The 22,249-nt window shown below is 39.2% G+C and overlaps 1 protein-coding gene across 12 annotated transcripts in view; it reads right to left on the minus strand.

Moving 5' to 3' along the window:
- SH3KBP1 (SH3 domain containing kinase binding protein 1) overlaps window positions 1-22,249 on the minus strand; it is a 209,163-nt gene that overhangs the window by 152,612 nt on the left and 34,302 nt on the right. For 2 of the 12 annotated variants that reach the window (XM_085559270.1, XM_085559266.1), the window contains exon 1: window positions 2,432-2,653. The exons of 9 other annotated variants lie outside the window; for them this stretch is intronic. In XM_085559270.1, coding sequence (XP_085415396.1) covers window positions 2,432-2,638 — 207 coding nt within the window. In that variant the 5' untranslated portion in view covers window positions 2,639-2,653. Of the gene's footprint in view, window positions 1-2,431; window positions 21,431-22,249 lie in introns of those variants that run through there. One more of the 12 variants, XR_014949879.1, reaches the window with a different exon arrangement.

Genomic DNA, 22,249 nt, shown 5'->3' on the forward strand with positions numbered 1-22,249 from the left:
CAACTCAAAAAATGCAATTACAGGCTATAATCAAGAGCAAGATGGGCACTGGAAAGAGATACTCAAAGTATTTCTATATTCAAATTATCAAGCCCAGAGCTGGAAGGTTATATGCAGCATCATACAGAAAACAAAAATGGTTTAGTGGCAGTTTTATTCTCCCATTTTGAGAAGTAACAAGAAACACAACACTGAAGAGTTTATTCATAAGAGCCAGTCCTTCTCAGCTGTTGATTACTGCAGAGGGCTGGGAAAAGGGCACTGGAAAAGACACACCAGGATGACAGTTTCTCTTTCATTTCAAAGTGTAACCTCTGTCTACATGCAGGGAGGATGTACTTCCACCAACATGCACTGATTTGAGGCAAGCAGACTGTGCTTTCTTTGGTTACATGCAGAAGACCAAGTCTTGCAGTCCTACTGCATTACCTCCCTAATGCAACCCTTATGCAAAAATGCAGTGATTACCTGAGTATTTTCAGTTCTTTTGCCACAGCCTTTTAAAAACAGGGGCAACTCTCTGCTTTGCAAAGTGAGCTTGAAAGAAGTGAGAACTAAAATCACTATATTATATAGAAGAGATACAATACCTTCCGTTACACATGGAAAGGAACTTCAATTGGCACAAGAAAGGAAAACAAACACATATTTTTAATCAAAAGTTTTGAATTTAGATTTAAATAGCTGATACCTTTTCCAGCTGCTTAAGCAACACAACAGATGACATGAAAGCCATAAACCAGGACATATATTTTTAAGCTTCCTTTCAAAATCTGCTGACTAATTTCTTATTCCATCACGCCAAAGCTCTTAAAGTATACATGTAGAAGTCAAAGGGAGAGCCCTGCCCTTCTCTCTTCCACAAGGTACTAATCGGAATGTTCCCCTATGCCCAAACAGAGTCATGTGTCTAAAGTAGGACTCTCTGTACTTTATTGGCTGCAATATGAAGGAAGCCATACTCCAAAAGCTCTTCTGCTGGTCTTCAAGGTATCCACAAGACCCAGCTAGCTATTAATGCAAAAAGCTTGCATGAGTAGGCTAGGCTTTGTCTACTCAGGCATTTTTGGAGGTTTTTTTAAAAGTCTATTACTAAGTATGGTGGTTTAGATTCCACATAGCAAAAAAATTCTAAATCCACTAGGAAATGCACTCCAAGCTTTCCTACTGCACTAGGAGTGGAGCTGCAGAGACAATTAAACTGCTAACACAGACCCAGGAACCCAATCCTACAGCTTAAAAAAATGTGCTGAATTGGTGAAAGGCTGCCAGACACCCAGGATCATTGTGAGCTGCCACGGTTACTAACTGGGGTTTAACTCTGCAGGCTCTAAACACCACTGTGTATAGAACCACCTATAGAGTTAATTAGTTGTAGAGAAAGGAAAAACTTGTGTGGCAAAAGGGAATGTCATATGGACAGTCATCTGCAGCTTAACCATATGGACTTTCCATAACCCTTTCAAAAAAAGCATAGAAGATATCAAAGTTATGGCCCATCCTTTCAGTTCTTAAGATCTATTTTAGGATATTATCTCCAGTTTTTCCATCCCCAGACCCCCAATTACTCTACTTCAAATAATTTCTGAGGCACAACAAGGGATATCTCACTGCCTTTGCTTCACACTCTTGCCAGCACATCTGACAAATTCTTTAATAAAATTGAAAAGGAGGGGAGAGGGGGAGCTAAAACTAAAAATGGTTGAAGGTGGAGTTAAACAAAGTGAAGTAAGATCATCATATTTTCAAGAAAGGCTCATATAAAAATAACACAAGAAGAAATATCAAATATTTTAAAAGGTCAACCAACAGAAAATCACTTATGTTCTTCACTATTAACTCATCACAGCTTTGACAAATCCTGCTCAGCTACATCACTTCTGAGACCTTTGCAGTTAACATTAGGCTGCCTCAGGACGGCCTCCTCCTCCTCCTTCTCCTCCTCCTTTTAAATTATTTTCAGAAATACCATACAGTATGCCTAATAGGTGAATCACAGATTCTTTCTACATGCTCTCAAAGACAGGCAAATTAATTTTCTTCAGAGTAATCAATCTTAGTTAAGTAAATGGACAACTCCAAGTATAATTTTCACATTTTAGGTAAAAATTATGAAAATAGATTTCTTAAGACTGGGTAAGGTATCCATAAGTACATTTCATTACTACAAAGGAGGAATAGAGCAACATCTTCTTCTTAAAAAATAAAAAAAGTCCTTTTTTTTTCAAGTGATATGAATATGGTGCTTTGTGCCTAGACTACAAAATAAATAAGGAAAAATGATGCAGCTTAAGTAGTTTATCTCTTCCCTACTATATGTTCTGCACTATCACTGCTCCCATTAAAATCACAGCCAGAAATTCTTCACTCAAAGCCTAGCAGGACAAAGCCACACACACACTAGCACACCTGACCCCTCCAGCAGCCTCACCCATGGATCAGGTGGGTGGCAGAGCTCCCCACTGCCGTCGGGCCGAGCGCGCACTGGGATCCCTGCACAGGCTCCGCCGGGGCTGCCACCTGGGCAAACGAACGGGAATGTGAGCGCAGGGCAGAAATGATCTGTGAAACACTGATTCCACAGAGATACCAGCCTGCCCAACAAACTGTGAGCCTGTCCTGTTGGAGTCCAGGACATCCCTCTGGCTGCCCTGGCTGTCTCGAGACCCTGGCAGGGGGCTCGGAGACCCTGGCATGAAATCGAAAACATCTGTGGCTTTGATTTTAGCCTGTGGAAAAAGCTGTCAGTTTTGTATGAGGAATTACAAGCCACAAGGGTTTGAGTAGTGTGATATTTGAATTAACACAGGGTGGAAAAGTAGAATTTTGGGATTTTTAGAATGGGGTTCAAGAGGGTACAAGATGGAAGAATTTGGGTGTGTCCTAGCCTTCTTCTCCTTTGTCTTGTCCTTCATGTCTTGGTGTGATGGTGACACTTATGTATTGGTTCAAGGTAGAGATTCACAGTCTAACATGGGTGATGGGAATTGGTAAAAAATTGTAAACATAGACATGTAGTTTTGAGTATATAAGGTGGGAGCTACCCAAGGCTCAGGGTAGACTGCCATGGCTTCCTTCCTAGCCAGAGCTCAGCAGGTCAGAGAGAGAATGTTATAGATAAGAAGAAATAAGCAACCTTGAGAACACAACTGGAAGCATTCCAGGTTCCTTCTTTGGCTGTGAGGGCTGGGATAAAGGACTCTATGATCTCAGGGTCACCCTGACCCTCTGAACTCCGAGAAATCAACACTAACAAACTGCTTTCTGGCCCAACAAACTTTTTGCACAGACAACCCCATCCAAATACCATTGAGAGCAGACGCAAAATTTTAGTGAAGGTGAGTAACGTGTGTGTTGTGTCCACATTCGCTGCTTCTTTCTTCATATTAGCTTTGCCTTTGCTATATGAATCTGAATATATTAGAAAGGGATAATAAATAACAAAAAAAAAAAACAAAAAAACCCCCACCTCACCTGTCCTTCCAGCAGCACCAGAGTCCATAGACTGAGGAACAAGGGTACATTGTAATTCTTTCAGTTACATGTACATTACATAACTTGATAATGCTTTTTTGTAACTTACAAAAGTTACAGGTTGTTTTATTTTCAAATACACTGTAAATGTCCCTCTACCTAGTGGTATACAGTAGAATTACTCTGCTAGGTCATAGCCTGTTCCACTCTAAGATGTAGTGCTGCCACAGTTGTCTTGGATTTGTTTGGTTTTTTTCCAATTGAAGTGGTAAGCTAAGATTTCATATGGATACAAAGGATTTTCCCTACATCTATCTCCTTACTAAGATGCTTCAACAGATCATACCTCAGCTGGGCTATGGTAAGAGTGACTCCTCTACCTCCCAAACCCAGATTCTCCATTCCCTATGCTGAGCACTCTGTGGAGGAGTTTACATACCCTGTATTAAATGGTAAAATATGGTGACATATGCCATTGAAGAAGAACTAAAGAAACATGGGGAATTTAGACCTCTTTTGTCTCAGAACCAGATGCAGGGGGAGGGGGACGACTGTGGGAGATGACAAACATTCCCAGGCTCTTGAGAGAAATTGTAAGAACATGGAAACAACAATAATGTGTATTTTCATGATCCGTAAGAGAGCAACCACAGATTGTGAAACAATCCTGAAGCACTTTGTTATGGTGATTCAGACTCATTCACCAGCTCAAGGGAAAAACAAGCATTCTATCACCACCAGCAAAAACCAATCACTTCCCACCTCCTCATCCCAAACAGTTTGCACCATTTTGTTCTAATAACATGCAGAAGTTTTCAGAGGGAGCCCATTCCAAGTCCAACCGAAGGATCCAGCAGTGACAATTCTGGTTGAATGAACACACCCTTCAGGACCTTGGTATTGCCAGGTCAGACAGCAAGTCAGCTAGAGAGGAAAAGAATATTAAAAATAAAAATATCCCTTCATTTCCCAAGAGCAAGCCCTCATAATGAAAAGGCTTAGAGTGATCCCTAAGTCCCCTTTCCACAGCACTCGTGATGTGCTCAAATGGATGAATCCTTATATTAGACTCCACACTTGTGAGAAATAAAAAAAGATTCAAAATACTATCAAAAGTGGAAAGAAATATTTCAACTGTGCAACCAAGTATAGTTACTTTTTGATTACCTTTAACAATCTTTAACACAAACTATTTTGGTTTTATTTGAAATTAAAACTATTTTGTCTCATAATAGACAACAGCTACCAGAGCATACAAAAATTCCTGATTTTAGCTTTCATTGCTTTTTTTACTATTCATAACATCTTTAAACTGTCTGCACCAAGGAATAAATTCAAGTAGAATATTTGTAATGCACTTACTTCCCTCATGAGTTGTATGCTTCTAAATCTATTTAGTGGGCTCTGGAACAGTACAGATTTTGTAAGGGTGGCTCATACTATCCCTGCCAAGCAATGAGCAGATATTAGCTATTTCAGTCAATACTGTATCTATTTGTTGCCTGAGGAGATTTTTTTTTTTCTTATGACATATAAGGAAATACACTCTGCTCTTTTGTGATTTTTTTTTTCTTCCAGGAAAATAAAACCATAACACAGCACTAACAACATTTGCATTTCAAGCTGGAGCCCTCGTATTCAAGATCTAACAGTTTAATACACACATGATGCTGCACAAACTGGGGATAAAAATATACATTATGAACAGGACAAGCAGTACAATATTTTCAGGAAATAAAATTTTAATTCACATCAGCTAACTGTACAAATATAAGATGAATCAAATGTAGGGCAAATAATTATTAATCAAATAGATGGTACTCTTTGGCACATGGATTAGAATCATACATAGAGGTAAGTATGCTTCTCACTAATAATAAGTTTTATATCACATAAATAAAAATTTCAGCTAAAACTTAGATTTATCTTTAATTGCTTGTTGATATTTATTTCAAGCATCTTGGATGAAAACAAGGCTATAATATTTGGCTGAGGAAGCAGTTAAATTTTATGGCTTTTTAATAGCTTGCTCAAATTAAAAATAGGGAAATGTTTATTTTGTACAAAAACATACTTTCTTTGGTTCTGATTTACTTAAAGCTATGCTTTAAGTTACAACAAAATTGACCTACTTTTGTCCTCTTGAAAATGTAACTTACACTATACAAATTTCATAGGAACCCTTTAGTACTTTCCATTATTGCAAATGATTTCCTATTATAAAACTATTTATCTAGGTATTATCTTGACAATTCTTTTTAAAAACTAAATTACAAAATATTTGCTATTTTAAAAGCAATGTCAGGATCTCGGGGTGGGAGCAGGAAGCTTTGGATGAAGTAGCTTTAACAATCCTAAAATCCTAAACTTTTGAAAAGCACAAGTTTTAACATGTCATGCCTCTAAATATTACCATGGGTAATATGTATACAAGGAATACACTTTGAGGTATCCACATTTTAAAATATTTCAAATATGGTAAAGTATAATTATTTCAAAATTTAACAAATATACACAACTGACAGATTTAGTAATAGTTGTTAAGAGCTCCATGGATTTCATTGTCACTCACTACTGCCACACATGCTGGGATGCTCAAGTGGACCCCTCTCACGACAGCCCCAGGTGCAGAAATTGGCTCCAAGCCCAAGCCTTGTGCTCCCAACAGCCCCTGGCAGTGCCACAGCAAGAGGGAATCACCAAACATCATATTGGAGGAGCAAAAGTACTGGGGGAGGAAGAGCATTTATATTGAAATAAGGACCGGGATCAAAACCTTGTCAGGGAAGTAAACAAGGGTGAAGCAGAGCTAATTCAATGGGATAACCTGAGATGAAAGAATGGGGAGATGGAAAGGAAACACAGAGCCAGAGGAAAGAGGAGGAGGCCTGGCATGGCTGGAACAAATATGACAAGCTTAAGAAATCCCAGAGGTGGCAGCGAGGAAGGAGCAGTCACACCTGACATGGAAGGGAACATATGGGAAGGGCAGAAGCTCAAGAGTAGAAAGAGCCAGCAGGAAGTGGAGGAGAGCAGTTGAAACCAGATAAGGAGTCTGGATGAGAAAACTGAAGAGGCTGAAGTAAGGCAGGAGCCTCGTAAAAAATTGTCTGCTACCATGTAAGTGACTTGGTACCAAGGCTTTCCTGAAGTGCTGCACACAGTTCTGCAGTAAAGGACTAATCACACTTATAGGCAAAGCAAAGGGCTGGCTCAATCAGTGGAAAGGACACTTGAAAGGGGAAATCAAAAGAGCTTGGCCTGTTTGATACATTGAAAATATGTGTGATTATTTTCTAAAAATACATCAGAGGGGAAGGAATAGTAAAATAACAGGAAGAGAAGAAACTTTTTAATCAGAAATACATGTCATGAGAATAAATGAGCTAAGATCTCCTAGGAATAATTTTATGCTAAACAACTGAGGAAGTTATTTGTAGCCGGGTTTTTTGGTGGTTGTTTTTTGCTTGGTTGGAATTTGGTTTTTTAAATAATAATATAGGTATATTCAATAACATCTAAAAAGAAGAAAAATAATGTGCCTTTTTTTAGATGTAGAAAGCCCTCAAAGCCATGTCAAGCTAACAAGCCAAAACCCTCCCTCTAAAAAAAATTCTGTCCACCAACACCTTTCACTTTTTCAGAGTGGAACTTGGTGTGCTGATGAGATGAGCTCTCAGAGCTGTGCAAGAGCAGCAGAATATTCACCCAGAGGCTCTGCCCAACAGGGTTCTAAGCTGGGGCTGCCTTTCTTCTCCCCGCCAAACAGCACCAGAGCTTGTAACATGCTCCACTCAAAAATCACACGTGGTTCTGCTCTCTGCCAGCTTTACTTTTAGCCTCTTAATTTCCAATGGCTACAGCGAAAAGCAGGGAGTCAGCAAAACATGGTTTACTGAGACCAGCACACAAAGACAGCTTTTTGGTTCGTTTTGTTTTGAAGCTCTACACTCTGTCTGACTTTAAAACATCTGTAATGCTTTCCTGACCTCTGTGTATAACTCCTCCATAGCTGAAGGAAAGCAGCATGAAAGGAATGATTTTTGCAATATAGAAATGTAATTAGAATTAATGAAAGACCTGTAAAGTATAACAACAGCAGTTCTGGTCTATTCTGGGATACAGTGTAAGTCAAATGTAACACACATGCACATCATCTACCTTGACAAAAGGCTTTGTTCTGTTTTTAACTGCTATTTAATCAGCATCCCACTCACATTTAGAGTAGATCTACTCAGACTTAAGGGTGAAGCCCTTTTCATTAAATTAAATAGGAATTATAGTATTGAGTGGAGATCGGAATTTTACTCCAGACAAAACATTTACCCTGGAACTACAGAATGCAGTAGTTAAATTGTTTAATCTTTCCATTCAGGAGAAAAAAAATGTTACAATATACCACAACTGAAAACATTTCATTTTTATTTAACCAAAGTGGTTCCATAACAATTAGACTTCCCTTAAGCAAAATTATCTAGACATTAACTACAAAAAATTCATCTCCTTTTTGCTATGAGGAAAAAGACACACTGGCCCCACAACAGAGAACTCCACAAAACAACTGGTTAATTATACGTTTCATTCAGTAGTTCCTGGGTACACCTCTAGAGAAAAAAGGCACAAAGCCATTTCACTGTTAAGTCTGGCATTTTGTGGGTAGGATAGCAATGAATACTTTTAGTTTGCATAATTACTTTCAAAAAAGTCTTCTTTATATGACCTCTAATAAATATTTAAATGCTAGTAAAAACTCCAGCTAATCCATTTCCCAACACAAGCAGACTCCAGGCCACCCACATACAATCCTTTTTGCCCTAACTCTTGATACCCAAGATATTTTTGTTATTTATGTGTTAAAAAAAAACAAACCTTCCTGTTAAAGTCACATTGTTTACAGATGTCCTGCAACCACAAACGAAGGCCTTCAGCTCTGATCATACCCACACCTCAGAGGTTTTGTTCAAAATGGATTATTCCTTTCTGTCTCCTGCTAAGAGAAGTCTGAAAGCATGACCCTCTTTTAACCAGTTGTTTTGCCCACCTGCACTAGAGGTACAGTGACAGAGACTACCTGAAACTCATACCTTTGCCATAGGTCAATATTAACTTTCACTTAGCTTGAAACCCTTCCCATACATCAAACTCCCCATTCTTCCACAAAGGCTGACTGTGGGAGCATGCAGGAGGCCAAGAGCACACAGAAAGACACCCCCTCTCACAGGGCAGCTTCCACCTCTGGCATCAGCATCTGAAACCTGATCAGCAACAGCAATGGAAGTGCCTGAGTAAGACCAATCACAGTGAAAGGACTGCTTAGAGTCCTCCAAACATTCCAAATGAGACTAAATCCTTCAAAATGCACCACAAGATCCTATGAAAGAATTCTTTGGGATCTACTGTCTGCTTCTCTATCCTCACTTTCTGAAAGCCATTCCTATGCTAAAAGACACGGCTGCCAAAAATCATCTTTGCTTGTTGGCCCCCACACCATTTTTGTTTTACATTATTTCCCAGCTGTTGCAGCATACCAGCCCAGGTTTTAGTATAGTTTCTTGTCTTCAAAAATGTGAAACACCACTCCCCTCCAAAAAAAATTTTAAAAACACAAAAAAAAACCCCAAAACAACAAAAACAAACCAACCCAGATAGAATTTATATGATCAAATGTTACAAAACACCGAGTAAATGCTGAGAAATAAAGCACTCCAACTTATTATCAAGACATGCTTCCCCACATCAATAAAATTACTTTGATTTTTTTACATTATTGCTAGGAAAAAATAGAAAGCATGCCTTTCTAAAAAGTACAGTTCAGTTTAAAACACAGCTGAAAGCTTCAAATCTAATTGTAGATTTATCTTTGTCTGCATTACCTCCTAACTGCTGCACTGCTTTTTAAGAAACTGTGAAAGTATGTACCATGTAGGTAAATTAATAACAGAAAATTAAAGATCACAGTATATTACATTCAGATTCTGTGCAAATCAGAGTTTTTCCTCTTGTACGGGTATTTGCTATAACACAAAGCAGCATTCAGCCATTCCATCTCTTCCGTGATAAACAAGGTTGTATTTTCATGTTCTCACTGTGGGTTTGATTCAAACTGCTCTGGGTTCAGAGCTGACTGGCAGCTCAGTGGGCACGAGCTGCCTGCAGATAACCACTCTGAGCTGGCTACAGGCTGTTGCTCAATGGAGTGGTTTCTCTAGAGCAGAAGAGAGGGAGAGAGAGGAGGAAGTGAGAAAGGGAAGAAGCAAAGACAAAGACCTCTCACGGTGGTAAATGTAAAGATAACACTCTCGGAAAGTTTCTTCAAACTTCTGAAGAAACCTGAAGAAACTTTAGTGTATCCAGAAGTGCTGAGCTGAGGGGCCAAGAAACCATGGCAGGCAGTGCTCACCAGCACCCCACCAGAGCCACCATAAAGCAAAGCCCAGCAGGCCCGGGTCATAACTTCAGTAAGGCAACAGGAGGACAAGAACACTCTAGGCACACTTACTCTCTGCCTACCACCACTGTTGCAGCGCTGGATCTTTGATAACACTGCCCTGGACACATAGATGCAGGCAGGCAGCATCTACAGCTGGCAGGATCCAAGCCATGTCCATTTAAACACTGAAATCCAGATTAGATTCCTGTGCCAACACTTAGACATGCTGTCTGAGCTTCCTGGAACCCCTGAGATCTTCAAATCACCCCACTGCAACTAGTTCCCTATCCTATCAATCCTAAATGCATATTATTTCCCTAAATGCCAGGGAGAAAAGGTGCTCCTCTCACAGGAACCTCGTTCATTAGCTGTAAATGATAGTGATTACAAAAGCTAGTCAAGGAGTCTCAGTCATACCAACCACATAGCATGGATGACCATTTTACAAAGATGCTTGTACAGCTTAAGCTGTTGTGTTTATTTCAGTATGTGAAGGGGTTAGTGTACAGCAGTAGTAAAACCAGGCAAAGGCATTTCTTACAGGAAATTTCACCCCAAAGATCAGCTGACAAAAGTATTCTTGCATAACAGTTAGAGATATCATATTCTTTCGGGATTTCTTGAGATATCTACAGATTACCCTTCTCTATCCTCTTGCTTCCACCATGGCAGACTTTAGACAGAACTGTCATTAAAAGCCAGCCAACAAGCAAGACTATGTTGATTTCTACTTTTATCTTGCATGTTTTTATCATTTGTTTGAATCTTTAGTATCTCTTTATCCACCTTCTTGTTGGAAGATTTGTAGTTTGTTGGATTTGCATTTAGAAAAAAACAGTGAATAATACAAAGAAATCTCTTGGCTTCCTTCACACCAAGGGATGATGTCATAGGGCTGTTGACAATTATTTTAAAACAATCAACCTTTCATTCAGTGATGTGATCGTGCACATTCACACAGCTTGATGAAATACAGGCTTGCTCCTATCTAGAGTCTCAGGATTGCAGCCATGATATCAAGTAGTAGTTTTCCAGGGCTGGAAACATTTTCTAACAATTTCACAGACAAAAAAGAGACACTATCTTCCTAAGTACTTAATCCCCAAACTTTAACCATTATTTCCCAGCCCTCCTATGCTCTAAAAATGTGGCTTCTAACAGAAGATTCATTAAAAATATAAGATTTCTTAAATTATTTTCATTGCTGGTAAGCTTCAGTACTGTAATCATTTCTACAAGACTGCCTCTCCAGCTGCCTTTCCATTGCTCCCCCTTAGTTTCAGAAGCTCAGCCATCAGCTACAGTGACTGTCTGTAGCACTGCAGAGGGAGAGAGAGAGGAGGATGATTCATCTGTGTCTCCAACCAAGATCTCTGAAGAGGAGCTTCAGCTTGAACGTGAGCAAGAGAACAGTCATTTTAAAAACAAGAAACATTCAACTCTGACTCCTTCAGCTGCTACTTGGGAATAAAAAAAAAAAGAAGTGGCAAACGAAAGTAACTCTCTGAGCTCCCAAAGACAAATTAAAGCAGCCTCGTTGGGGGAGAAGTTGTGCCAAAATTATTTGAGGTGTCCAAATCCTTAAAGGACTATATCTACCCAAGGAGTTAATAACACATTATTCACCTAGATTTTGGCCTGGTCTCTGGTGTGTACCTGTCAAAGGAAGGATTAGGAGTAGCTGAAGACTTGCATATGATTGCCATTTCTGTGCAATCCCAACAGTCCAAAAGAAGGAAGAGGTTCCAGGATTTGTGATTTTTCTCAATTATTAAGGGCATTTTCATAAACAGTAGAAGTAGCACAAAATCTCCAAAACAGTGCATTTCAAGATGTTTTCTTCACATCCAGTTTTAAGGAGGAAACAAGGAAAAGTAAATCCACAACACTGCATGCTAATTGCTAGTAATTTTCTACGTTCTACCAAATCAGAAGGGAGAGGATATTCCACTTCATTGATCCCTTCTAATTAGTGCATTATGATCCACAGCGTTCTCCATCGGTATCTTGTCTTCCTTTGTTTCAGGGATAAGAAACTTCATACCTGGTTTCTCATGTGTTAAAGTTGGCATCAAAGACATGACCTGAAACTACAGCTTCCAGTTTTAGGACAGTGCCATGGTGCACAGGCACACAAATTTTCTTTATAATTCAGTTTGAATTTTTAGATTGGAAATGTAACCTTTTCAGAAGTCTGAATGCCAGCAACTGCTTCCCAGGCCTGATAAAGCAGTGCCCACTGGAGAATCTGTTCTGTGGAACAGACTCCACAAAGTGCAGGTGCAGAAAAGCTCCTGTGCCTCCACATAAGAAAAAGCCTTGGAAAGTGCTGTCACAGGCTCCCAGACACAGCCCAGTGCCCAGCACCTCCCACAGTGATCAGGAACAGGACCACGAGTGAGGCCGATAAGCCTGGGTTTGGAACAAATTCCCAGGCACCCTCTGGAGACCTGGAACACATTCAGACCTACAAAAGTCCAAGGGTAACTTGCTGCCATTTTGCAAAGGGGATAAACTTCATATAAACAAACATTTTTTTTAATAACTACAAAAATTCAGGTTCACTGTTAAAAAAAAACCAACAGAAAACTACATTCCTGCTTTGTACCCATGTTGCATTCCTGCTAATACAGACAGATACTTCCTCTGAAAAAAAAAAAACAAACAACTGCTCTGGCACCTGAGCAGGATTTTGTTCAAGAAACACAATAAATCCCTAGTGTCACTGCAAAGATTTGAATGCCCATTCCAAAAAATATAAAAAGGAAAAAAAAAAATTAAGATAATGATACACTGTTATATGTTTAAAAATTCTAACAACATTGCAGGAATTAATGAAAAAAAGATTTCCTAACACTTTCACTCATTTCTTTTAACATTGGTAAGAAAAATCCATGCAGCATAAGACAGTATAAATCCATTGAGACAAACATTCCCTGAGGTATGTACTACATAATAGCTGTAGTGGAAGCTATGCCAGTAACTAATTAAACTTATGCCTCAGGCTTTAGTGATGTCAATTCATCTATTCCAAATTTATTCTGTTTTTAAAGAGCAAGTAGATAATTTTCTCTATGAATTCTATCATTCTTTAAAAATTAAAAATTCATTACTTAAGATCTTTTAAAGTAGACATACACTGTGGAAAAAATGTGTTTGATATGATAGGCTATCATATTTTAATAAATATGGTAAAATGCCCTTGTGAATGAGGTGGTCAGCCCATCCAGGCATGTGAAAACTCCTTTCTTCCTAACAAGAAATGAATGGCTACAGAAAGGAGCTTTGCTCTTGGCAAAGGTAGCTTCTAAAAACTCCTACAGAAAACCAGGTGCTCATCCAAGATGCTACTTTTCACACTATATGATGACTCTTATCTCAAGAGTTACAAATTTTCATTAAATTGAGGCATTTTTGGGCTGTAAAATCCTCAAGGTTGGGTTATTTATGAAAGTAAACTACAACAATAGTCATTGTTCCAATTTCAGCAGAATGGCTATAAAACTATGTAGAAATAGCTTCTGCAATAAACTTCTGCAGCCTTTAGCTCGCCCTTGTTGGCTTCTGTCAGCATCTTCTCATGAAAAGAGGACAGTCATGTCAGTTCTTCCTGTGGTTCTTGTTACAAGGTTTGCAAGAAGGCAGCAAAATTATGACAGTACCTCTTCTTCTTAATTGCATCAGAATTCAGATTCAGTGTCTTCATAGCTATTGGTAAATTCCAATTTATGCAATTCTGCTTTAAAGGGCAAAATAACTTCCATATTAAGCAGAAGTTCTAGTTCATCCTCAAGCTCCACACAGCTGACAGAGCCCTCTGATCATACTTCTTGCATAATCACTTTAGGGACACTAGGTTCACACAAACATGTTGTTATTTGAATCAGTAATGTATTACCAAAAAGAAAAAAGGATATGTATACCTGAAGCTCAAATCAGAAACATAATGTCATTAGCTGGCTTTGCTTTCAGCATGCTACTCTGAAAACACAACTACATGTTATTTCTCCTTGCATCAGATCATGCTTGAATTTATGCAAATATTGTGTAAGTGGTCCGACTTCACAAAAAATGAACTGCTGTTTGCCATCTGCACTGGTAGTGTTGTACTCACAACATTAAGCTTCATTTAGCATTGTTTATGCTCAAAATGTCCCCAAACACTATTGATGAGACTGGTTAAGTGCTGGTGTCAGAGAAGCCACAACAGCAGCCATTATAGAGCTTACAGAAGTTCAGAGTGCGTGTTCTTCTTGAAGGTTCAGCTTTTACTGTGAGCAAATATTAGAAGTGTCACTGAGTTTTACAGGCAAAGGGACATAAAAGCATGAACAATTTTAAATAATGTGGTCATTAATTGGATATTAACCAGGTATTCAGGAGAAAGAAAGTTAGGTTCATGCAGGTGTTCAGTTCTTAACATGCTGAGTACTTCCAGCCCTAAGGCCTGAAGTATAATTAGCTGCAGAACGAAGACATGCTGAGCTGCTCTAGCAGAAATTCATCACCATCACCAAGAGCTGCCTCTCATACATTCCAGGGGTACTGTTTGCAGAGATCCCAAACACAAGAAATCACAGCTGACTCTGATCTTTAGATGCAGCCAAGAAAGATGGTCTAAATACTACTTGCCACAAAGAGGAAAAGAGACTTCAGAATGACACTCAGCCTCTGCAAAGGTAATAGATGCAAGGGCTACCTTCTGCCACCTCACCTTAATACAACAAAGCAGATCTACCTGATTCAACTTCTAAGATTTTGTCCTTGGACAATAAGAATTATTTCTTATTAATTTCATTTAAAAGGGTGAGGTTTCAAGAAAGAAAAAGACAATAAACCAGCTCTGTAGATGTAATTTTAAGTGACAGCATTGGTCCATGCAGTTTGCAGGTTTTTCTGCTTCTCTTTAGAGACTGTGAAAAAGCTCAGAGTATGGTTTGGAGATAGATAAGATACACACACATACAGAGTTAAATATTAAAATATTCAAACAGCAGTGTAAATTGAAGAATATGCACTTTAAGATTAGCAATAAGCAGTGCAATGCAAAGGGAGCTATAGATTAGACTGCATGAGCTTTGGATCAAATCCATGAAGGTAACACTGCAACTCACCAATAAGGAAAGATTTCATAAAACAAAGCTATGTAAAGTAACTGCTGGTAAGTGCCTATCAAAAGTGAACCCCTAAAACCAAAAAGAAAATCAGAGAAATTGATTCTGATTACCAGTTATTGCAGTTTTAAAGGAGGCTAACTGGGGGGATCAATATGAAGTCACCATGGCACATTTGAAAACACCACAAGATAAAAATTTATTACAAACACAGACATCTGTCTTTGTCAGTACACAGTGTCACAGGATTTTTAAATCCAAGAACTCATCACTGCTTCTATTAAACCTTAATAATCTCGGCACAAATAGAGTGAGGGCCCTGTGGGCTGGCTCCCAAGAGCCACTCTGCTCCACCTCAGGGCTCCAGTTCTTAACTTCCCATGCATTCCATCAACTTTTACTTGTCTTTATACCAAACGTCTATGAATCAGGTGCAGTAGAGATGGTTTACAGACAGATGGTTTATGGTCTGCAGAGAAAGCCATGGGGGCATGCTTAGTAGCAGCTGAGGAAGATGCAGTAGCAGTAGCATTAGCAGTAGCAGTAACTGAGGCAGAAAATGGAAGAGAAAACATCTAAAAAAAGAAAAACAAACAACCCAAAAAACACAAACCCAAAAACCTAAAAGGAAACACAGCAGAGCTGGTATGCTGCACTTGAACATTACTCTGCATTTCCTCCACTGTGCTTTCATCTTAGTGTTGCCTGGGTTTTTTTTAACTACATTTACATTTTTCAACACACTACCCTGGGTCACAGTGCCTTATTCAAGCCTTTTAACCCCAACCCACAGCTTCACTCCCTTTCAATCACCCTTCTTGAATTCAGACCTTGTTAGCAATGCAACAGAAGCTTTTACTCTGGACACTGCTCTTTCCATCCTTTTATTTCTTTATTTTTATCTGTTTTAACAGTGGTCACCAGTTTTAACTCTTCAGAACAGCAAACATGCCCCAGCCATTACAATCTTCTCCCTTAACTGCTCTGTCATAATTCACTGTTCCTCTTTTTTACTAAATTAAGCCTAATGTCAACCTAGTACCAGTTTCTCAGAGGTTTGTCCTAGAGAGGCAAATATTCTATTTCTAAATGTAATCTAGAAAATTTTCTATCCTGGCTGACCTCTGCCAAATGTTACTGAACTCAGGCACAAAATTCTACTGCAAGATTTTGTGCTTTTTGTATTTCTCTCACACAAGTACAATGTGTTTAGAACATGCCTGCTGAAAATAATTTTTGCTTCAAGACAGAATGGGCTGCTCAAGTGCCCTGTTCTGAAAACATCCTGTTCATACAAAGCTTCTGTCTTAGCAGAGCCCTCCATGAATGACAGAAGAGGAGTGTGATTCATTTGGCAGCTAAATTATTTAAATAGTTCCATAATGGCATATAAAGGCCCATATACATCACAACATTTTTTTTTCACAATCATTTTTCTTTTCATTTTCACTCAATCATTTTTTCTCTGAATTATTAAATCCTTCTTTTCTTACTTCATACAGTTTGGGAATTCTATGGCTGTAAGAACTCATAACCGAAGGTTAAAATTAGCAGTAAAAGAAAGGGTTGTAGGGAAAACATGGCTCTACGGAAATGTGAAATGGAGTCTATTTCAGGTAAGTGAAAAACCCAACACTCATTCATATATAACTTCTTCAACAAAACTCATCCCAGTCAACATCCTGCTTTACCAGACAGCACACAGGTGGCTCTCTGGCTGACAGATGAAGTTCACAAACTAACACACACTCTGAATCATCCCACACTTACCCACAGGCAAACTAGTAAAAAGCAATTTTGGAGAAAGGGCCAAACTGTATGTGCAGCAGCTAAGAAGAGAAAAGCAGTCCTGATGGCATCAAAAAATTCAAACCAATCATTAGTGTACAGCTCAAAACAAGCCTCAATCTTATAATGAGTTTCAGAGACAGTTATAGCAATTGTGAGTAGCTAGAGAAATATATTAAAAATTCCTGTGATTTTCAAAAGACCACACAGACTTTGCTTCTCTCATAGTTTTGAGTCCATTTGACAAATACAGGCCCATGAATTCCTCCACAGAAAAAGTATTAAATGGATAACGGATGAGTCAAACTCTAAACAGGGTGCAATACTGAAGTTTAATCTGGGTTACTGTGTATCACTCCTTATCATGTGGTGTCTGTCCAGCATGTGTTGTAAAATAAAACACGAGAAGTGCTGCTTGTACTCTCAGGAGAACGAAAGCCTACCTTGCCACACTTTATCAAGCACAGAAAAGACCTTACAAGGACAAAGAGCAAACAGGATTGATGAAATACCATGGGGGAAAAAAACCCCAAAATAATGTCTTAACAAGATGAGGAGAAAGTATAAAGGAACATTTCTAACCACAAGAGCAGAGAGATTCTCGAGCAGCATTTGCTGGGCATAGCAACAGTGAATCTTCATAAATGTAAAATATGGAGCCTACAAGAGTAAGGGGATGATATAAGAGATGTTTTCCAAATTCATCCCATGTCCTTGTTCTCTCATTCCTACACCAACTCATACATACACACTTACAAACATGTTAAGCAATTACCTCACCCCTCCCCTCTCTGAGTAGTTTGAAGATATTCAGAGTAACATCTTCATTAATATTCTGATTTTTTTTTATTTTTATGTTTTTATATTCCTTTGTTTGCAAATTTTCTCAGCAATTACTTTTAACCACTCTTCTCCCTCTAGACCATTTTACATCAGATAATTCCTGATTTTGTATTGCTGCCTTTCACAGAATATGGATACTCTGTAGATGCCTACTTTCATGAAGGGTTACTTATGACTTATAAGAAATTAACAACTCACCTCTTCACAGTTAAAGGTCACTTCAGAAATTGTGGCATATGGGAGAAATAATGAGGGAGGAAAAGGGATGCACTTAAAAACATAGCCTGAAGAAAGCTAGGTTTTGTTTAAAAAAAAAAAATCAACTAGAGGCACAGTCCACTCATCCCATTCAAATGCTTTAAGAATCATAATTTCATAATGTTACTAAAATCTCCTTCATTCTTGGCATAAGTGCATGTGTGTGTGTAGGCATATCTTTAATTGCAGTGTGAAAAAAGTTGCTCATTGAAAGAGCATGTAGCTATAATTAGAAGTGGAAACTATAACCAACACAACTTGATTATACAGAAAAGGCACTGCTTACTCTCAAGATAGAGACTCTAGGTGTCTTGTACTTCTACCAACTCTCCTGTTTACTACTCCATATTTGAGTGATCCCTCTTGAGCCAAAGTACTGTGATCCAAGTAATTGCTTTTACAGGCTGACAGAATGGCCAAGACAGGAAGGCAGCTCTGCAGATTGCTTAGTCCAACCCACTGGCTCAGAGCAGGGCCAGTGAGAGCAGGAGAGCAGGATACTCAAGGCTGTGTTCAGCTGGCTGTTAATTACATTCAGGGATGAAGACTCCACAATATCCTTGGACGACCTGTTCCAGTGTTTGGCCAAACTCAAACATTTCTCTTATGTTTAAAAGATTTTCCTGTATTTCAATTAATACCCACTGTCTCTTCTCCTTCCACTGTCTACTGCCAGGAGGACTCTGGCTCCACTTTCTGTACGCAAACACATCACGTATTCACACACTTAGTAAGATCAGCCTGAGCCTTTTCTTCTCCAGACTGAACAGTCCCATCTCTTTCAGACTCTCCCCAGATGTCACAGGCTCCAATCTCTCAAACACCTTCATGGCCCTGCACAGGACTCACTCCACTCTCTCCATTTCTCTTTTGTACCTGAGAACCCAGAACTGGACACACAACTCCAAAGGTGCCTCACCAGCAAGGAGAAGGGGAGAAGGATCCTCCTGCCCACAGCACTCTGCCAGAAACAGCCCAGGGAGCCAGCAGCTGCCCCTGCCACAAGCACACCCTGCTGCCTCATGCTCTGCTTCATGGCCACCAGGATCCCTGGGCCCTTCTCCACAAAGCTGCTTCCCAGACACCCAGGCACAGCCTGTACTCATGCCTGGGATTATTCCTCTCCAGCTACAGCACCTGGCATTTCCCTCTGCTCATGAGCATCCTGGCAGCCCATTTCTCCAGCCTCTACAGGCCTCTACACATGGCAGCATGACCCTCTGCAGAGTCAAACGCTGCCAGTTTTGCAGCACCTGCCAACTTGCTCAGACTCCTCTCTGCCCTGTCCTCCTGCCCATTGCTGCAGACACTCAGCAGCATCAGCCCCATTTCCAACCCCTGAGACACCTCTGCCAGTGACCAGCCTGCAGCTGGAGCTCCTGCTGCCCTTTGGGTCTGGCATTTCAGACAGTTTGTTCCACTCACCTCTACTGCACCTCATCACTTTGTCAACTTAATGGCAGACACTGACAAAAGCTTTGCTGAAGTCAACATAAACAACATTCACTCCACCAAGTCAGCGATCTCATGGTAGAAGACTAACAGATTGTTCAGACATGACTTCCCTTTCATAAATCCACACTGACTGCTCCCACCACCTTCTTGTCCTTTATATGCTTGGAAATGGCCTCTAGGAGGTAAACATGAAGCTTGAGTTCCCCAAATTCTTCTTCTTTTCTTTCTTGAAAAGGTGATAGACTTTTGCTTTCTGCTATTCTGCAGAAGCCTTCCCCAAGGTTCTTTCTGAGAAAATAAATTTTCTGTCTCAGTTTAATCTCCTCTAAGATTTTCTTCTGGATGAGACACCATAGCAGATCTGTCTACACTATGGTTATGATGTATCAATGAAAATAACACTTGTTTTTCAGATATCAGGCTGGGTTGCAGGATGATAGAGAGAATATTTTAGAATTCTTCATAGTGTGGAAGCAAATATGACCCTGGAGTTACTTATTGATATTTCACAGAAGAAAACAGGCTTCCCAAACCCAAAACACTGCAAATAAAGTTACCTATACTTTTGTAGTCAATCATAACACCGACCAAGCACTCATGTGAGCTCAAGGATAAGAAATGAAGCCATTGTAAGACATAAATCTACGAGCAATTCTAACACTTGTTGTTACACAGCCGTGATTAACTGGAACACCACCTTTGAGATTAAAACGTAATTTTTAGAACATATATACAACCTGGCAGCTACAATTTTCAAAATGACCATATATTACATAAATAAAGCATCCAACTTTCCTGTGGGGAGCTATTAGACCACTGCTTTTTCAGAGATGCCTGAATGTACATGGTTTGTCCTGTGCCCATTTTTCAATGTTCTTCCTATTTATTCTTTTTATTTCCTGATCAAACTTGTGCTTCTTCAAGCTTTGCTTAGTCACACCATCATTACCATTTGCATGGAAGCAATCTAACACAGTACAAGCTCTACAGCTTTTATCTCTGCACACAAGGTTTTGTGCAACCAGAAGAGGAGCTTGCAAGGCAACAACCACTGAACACAACTTTGGGTTTGTGCTAGCATAGCTATAGTTTCTGCAGTGCACAAAAATGCTTCATTAACATTTCAAACAATGTAATTTAGTGCCTTAGCTGTGTTTCCTGTGATGATCTGTTCAGTAAAGTTAGTTTACTATATGTTCATCTTAAAGAAGATTTTCTTGATACCCTGTAGGTATCGTTTTCACTTAAAAAAAATGCCAGAGAAACTGTGTAATCACTCCTTTCCATCTACTAACTGTTGAATACAAAACCAGAAGTTAATGCTAATGTTTTATGAAAAAGAACTACTTATTTGGATATTAAATGCTGTCCAAGTATATTTCACAGCTTCCACAGCTGTCATTATTCATTCTAACCCTTTCTCATGAGAATAAAATTGGAATATTAACTACTCTCTTCCAGTCATAGAATTCAAACCTTAAACATCCTTCTTCCAAGAGAGGCAGGTGGTTAATGACTGTATCCAAGAGCAGGTATATATAACTAAGAGGCATAGTTGTAAATTCCTTGGAGAGGACTAAAAAGAAAGATACAAAAGGAAAAGGGGAAAAAAGGGAAAATACTACAATGTAACAATGTGCTATATATGTTAAAAACCAAAGTGGAATTTCCTAAAATGGTACATATTTTCAAATTTCTGCCAGCATAGCTGAAGCAGGAAGACTAGGGGGTGATTGCAATTGAACCAGCAGAAGCCCCTGCCACTGACTTAAAGCAGCAGAACTGGTTTAACTGATGGTACAGCCTGCTTGCTTGCTGTGCAGGGTTTTACTATGTGGCCCTGGAGCAAAGCTTTGCCTTAGAGTTGCTGCACAGCAGAAGCTCCCTGGCAATACTTCACACTACCACCCTTATAATCATGAAAGGACAACAGAGCAGGAGGTGCAAGTTCCTATCATAAGCGAGGCTGCTCATCCATAATGTTCACAAAGAACAATTTGGTTTTGTATTGTCTGATGCTTTTTGCTCCTCATCAAAAGCCACACCCATTCATAAAACACACACACACACACACACAAAAAAAAAAACAACAAAAAAAAAAAACAACAAAAAAAAAAAAAAAAAAAAAAAACACCACTACCAAAAAGAATATTTCAAGTGGCCACTGTTAATTCCAAGAAGAAAATCAAGGACTTCTGTTAGTGCTACCAAAGGATCCTTACCAGACAATTATGTGGGCATAATTTATTTTGCACACCTAGAAAAGCACTTGTAGTTAATCACTCTGTATTGTCATGGAATCATTATATGTGACATCTTTTCACAAGTCCTGTTTACATGCATTTCCCTGACAGCAGCAGGAATGCAAAATCTTACTACTTTGCAATGAAGTTCAGTAAAATGATAGTGTCACTACAATGGCAACACAATATCAAAAAATGCCATTTCAAGTTCATATCTCCCCCTGCTACTCCGCATCATGCTCCAGTGATGCAAACTTCCCTTTTCTCTCAAGCAGTCTAACCAGCTAATATTAATTTGCTTTAACTAAAAACAATTGCCTGTAGCCAGTATTTATCTTTAATTTCATTGCTCATTGCCAGATCTGATGAGGGGACACTGAGTGTGGGAGCCAAGTCAATTTTTCCAACAACGCAATCTAGTAAGAGATAATAATTTAGCCTCTCCCTGTAAATCCTGTTTTCACTTTATGAATGTCTGAAAACATCAGTAGACAACAAATACATCTGTTAGCACTCATTAGCAAATGCTGGTGCTGCTGGTTGTCAAAACTCAAATCCCATCTCCCTGTCTGTTCTTCCAGATATATTCTTCAATGGTAGGACTTGAGAATCTCATTTTAGTACAGACAGGCTTAAAAACGTGA

Source organism: Lonchura striata, chromosome 1, assembly GCF_050655825.1.
Source record: "Lonchura striata isolate lonStrDom1 chromosome 1, ASM5065582v1, whole genome shotgun sequence".
Lineage (NCBI taxonomy): Eukaryota > Metazoa > Chordata > Aves > Passeriformes > Estrildidae > Lonchura > Lonchura striata.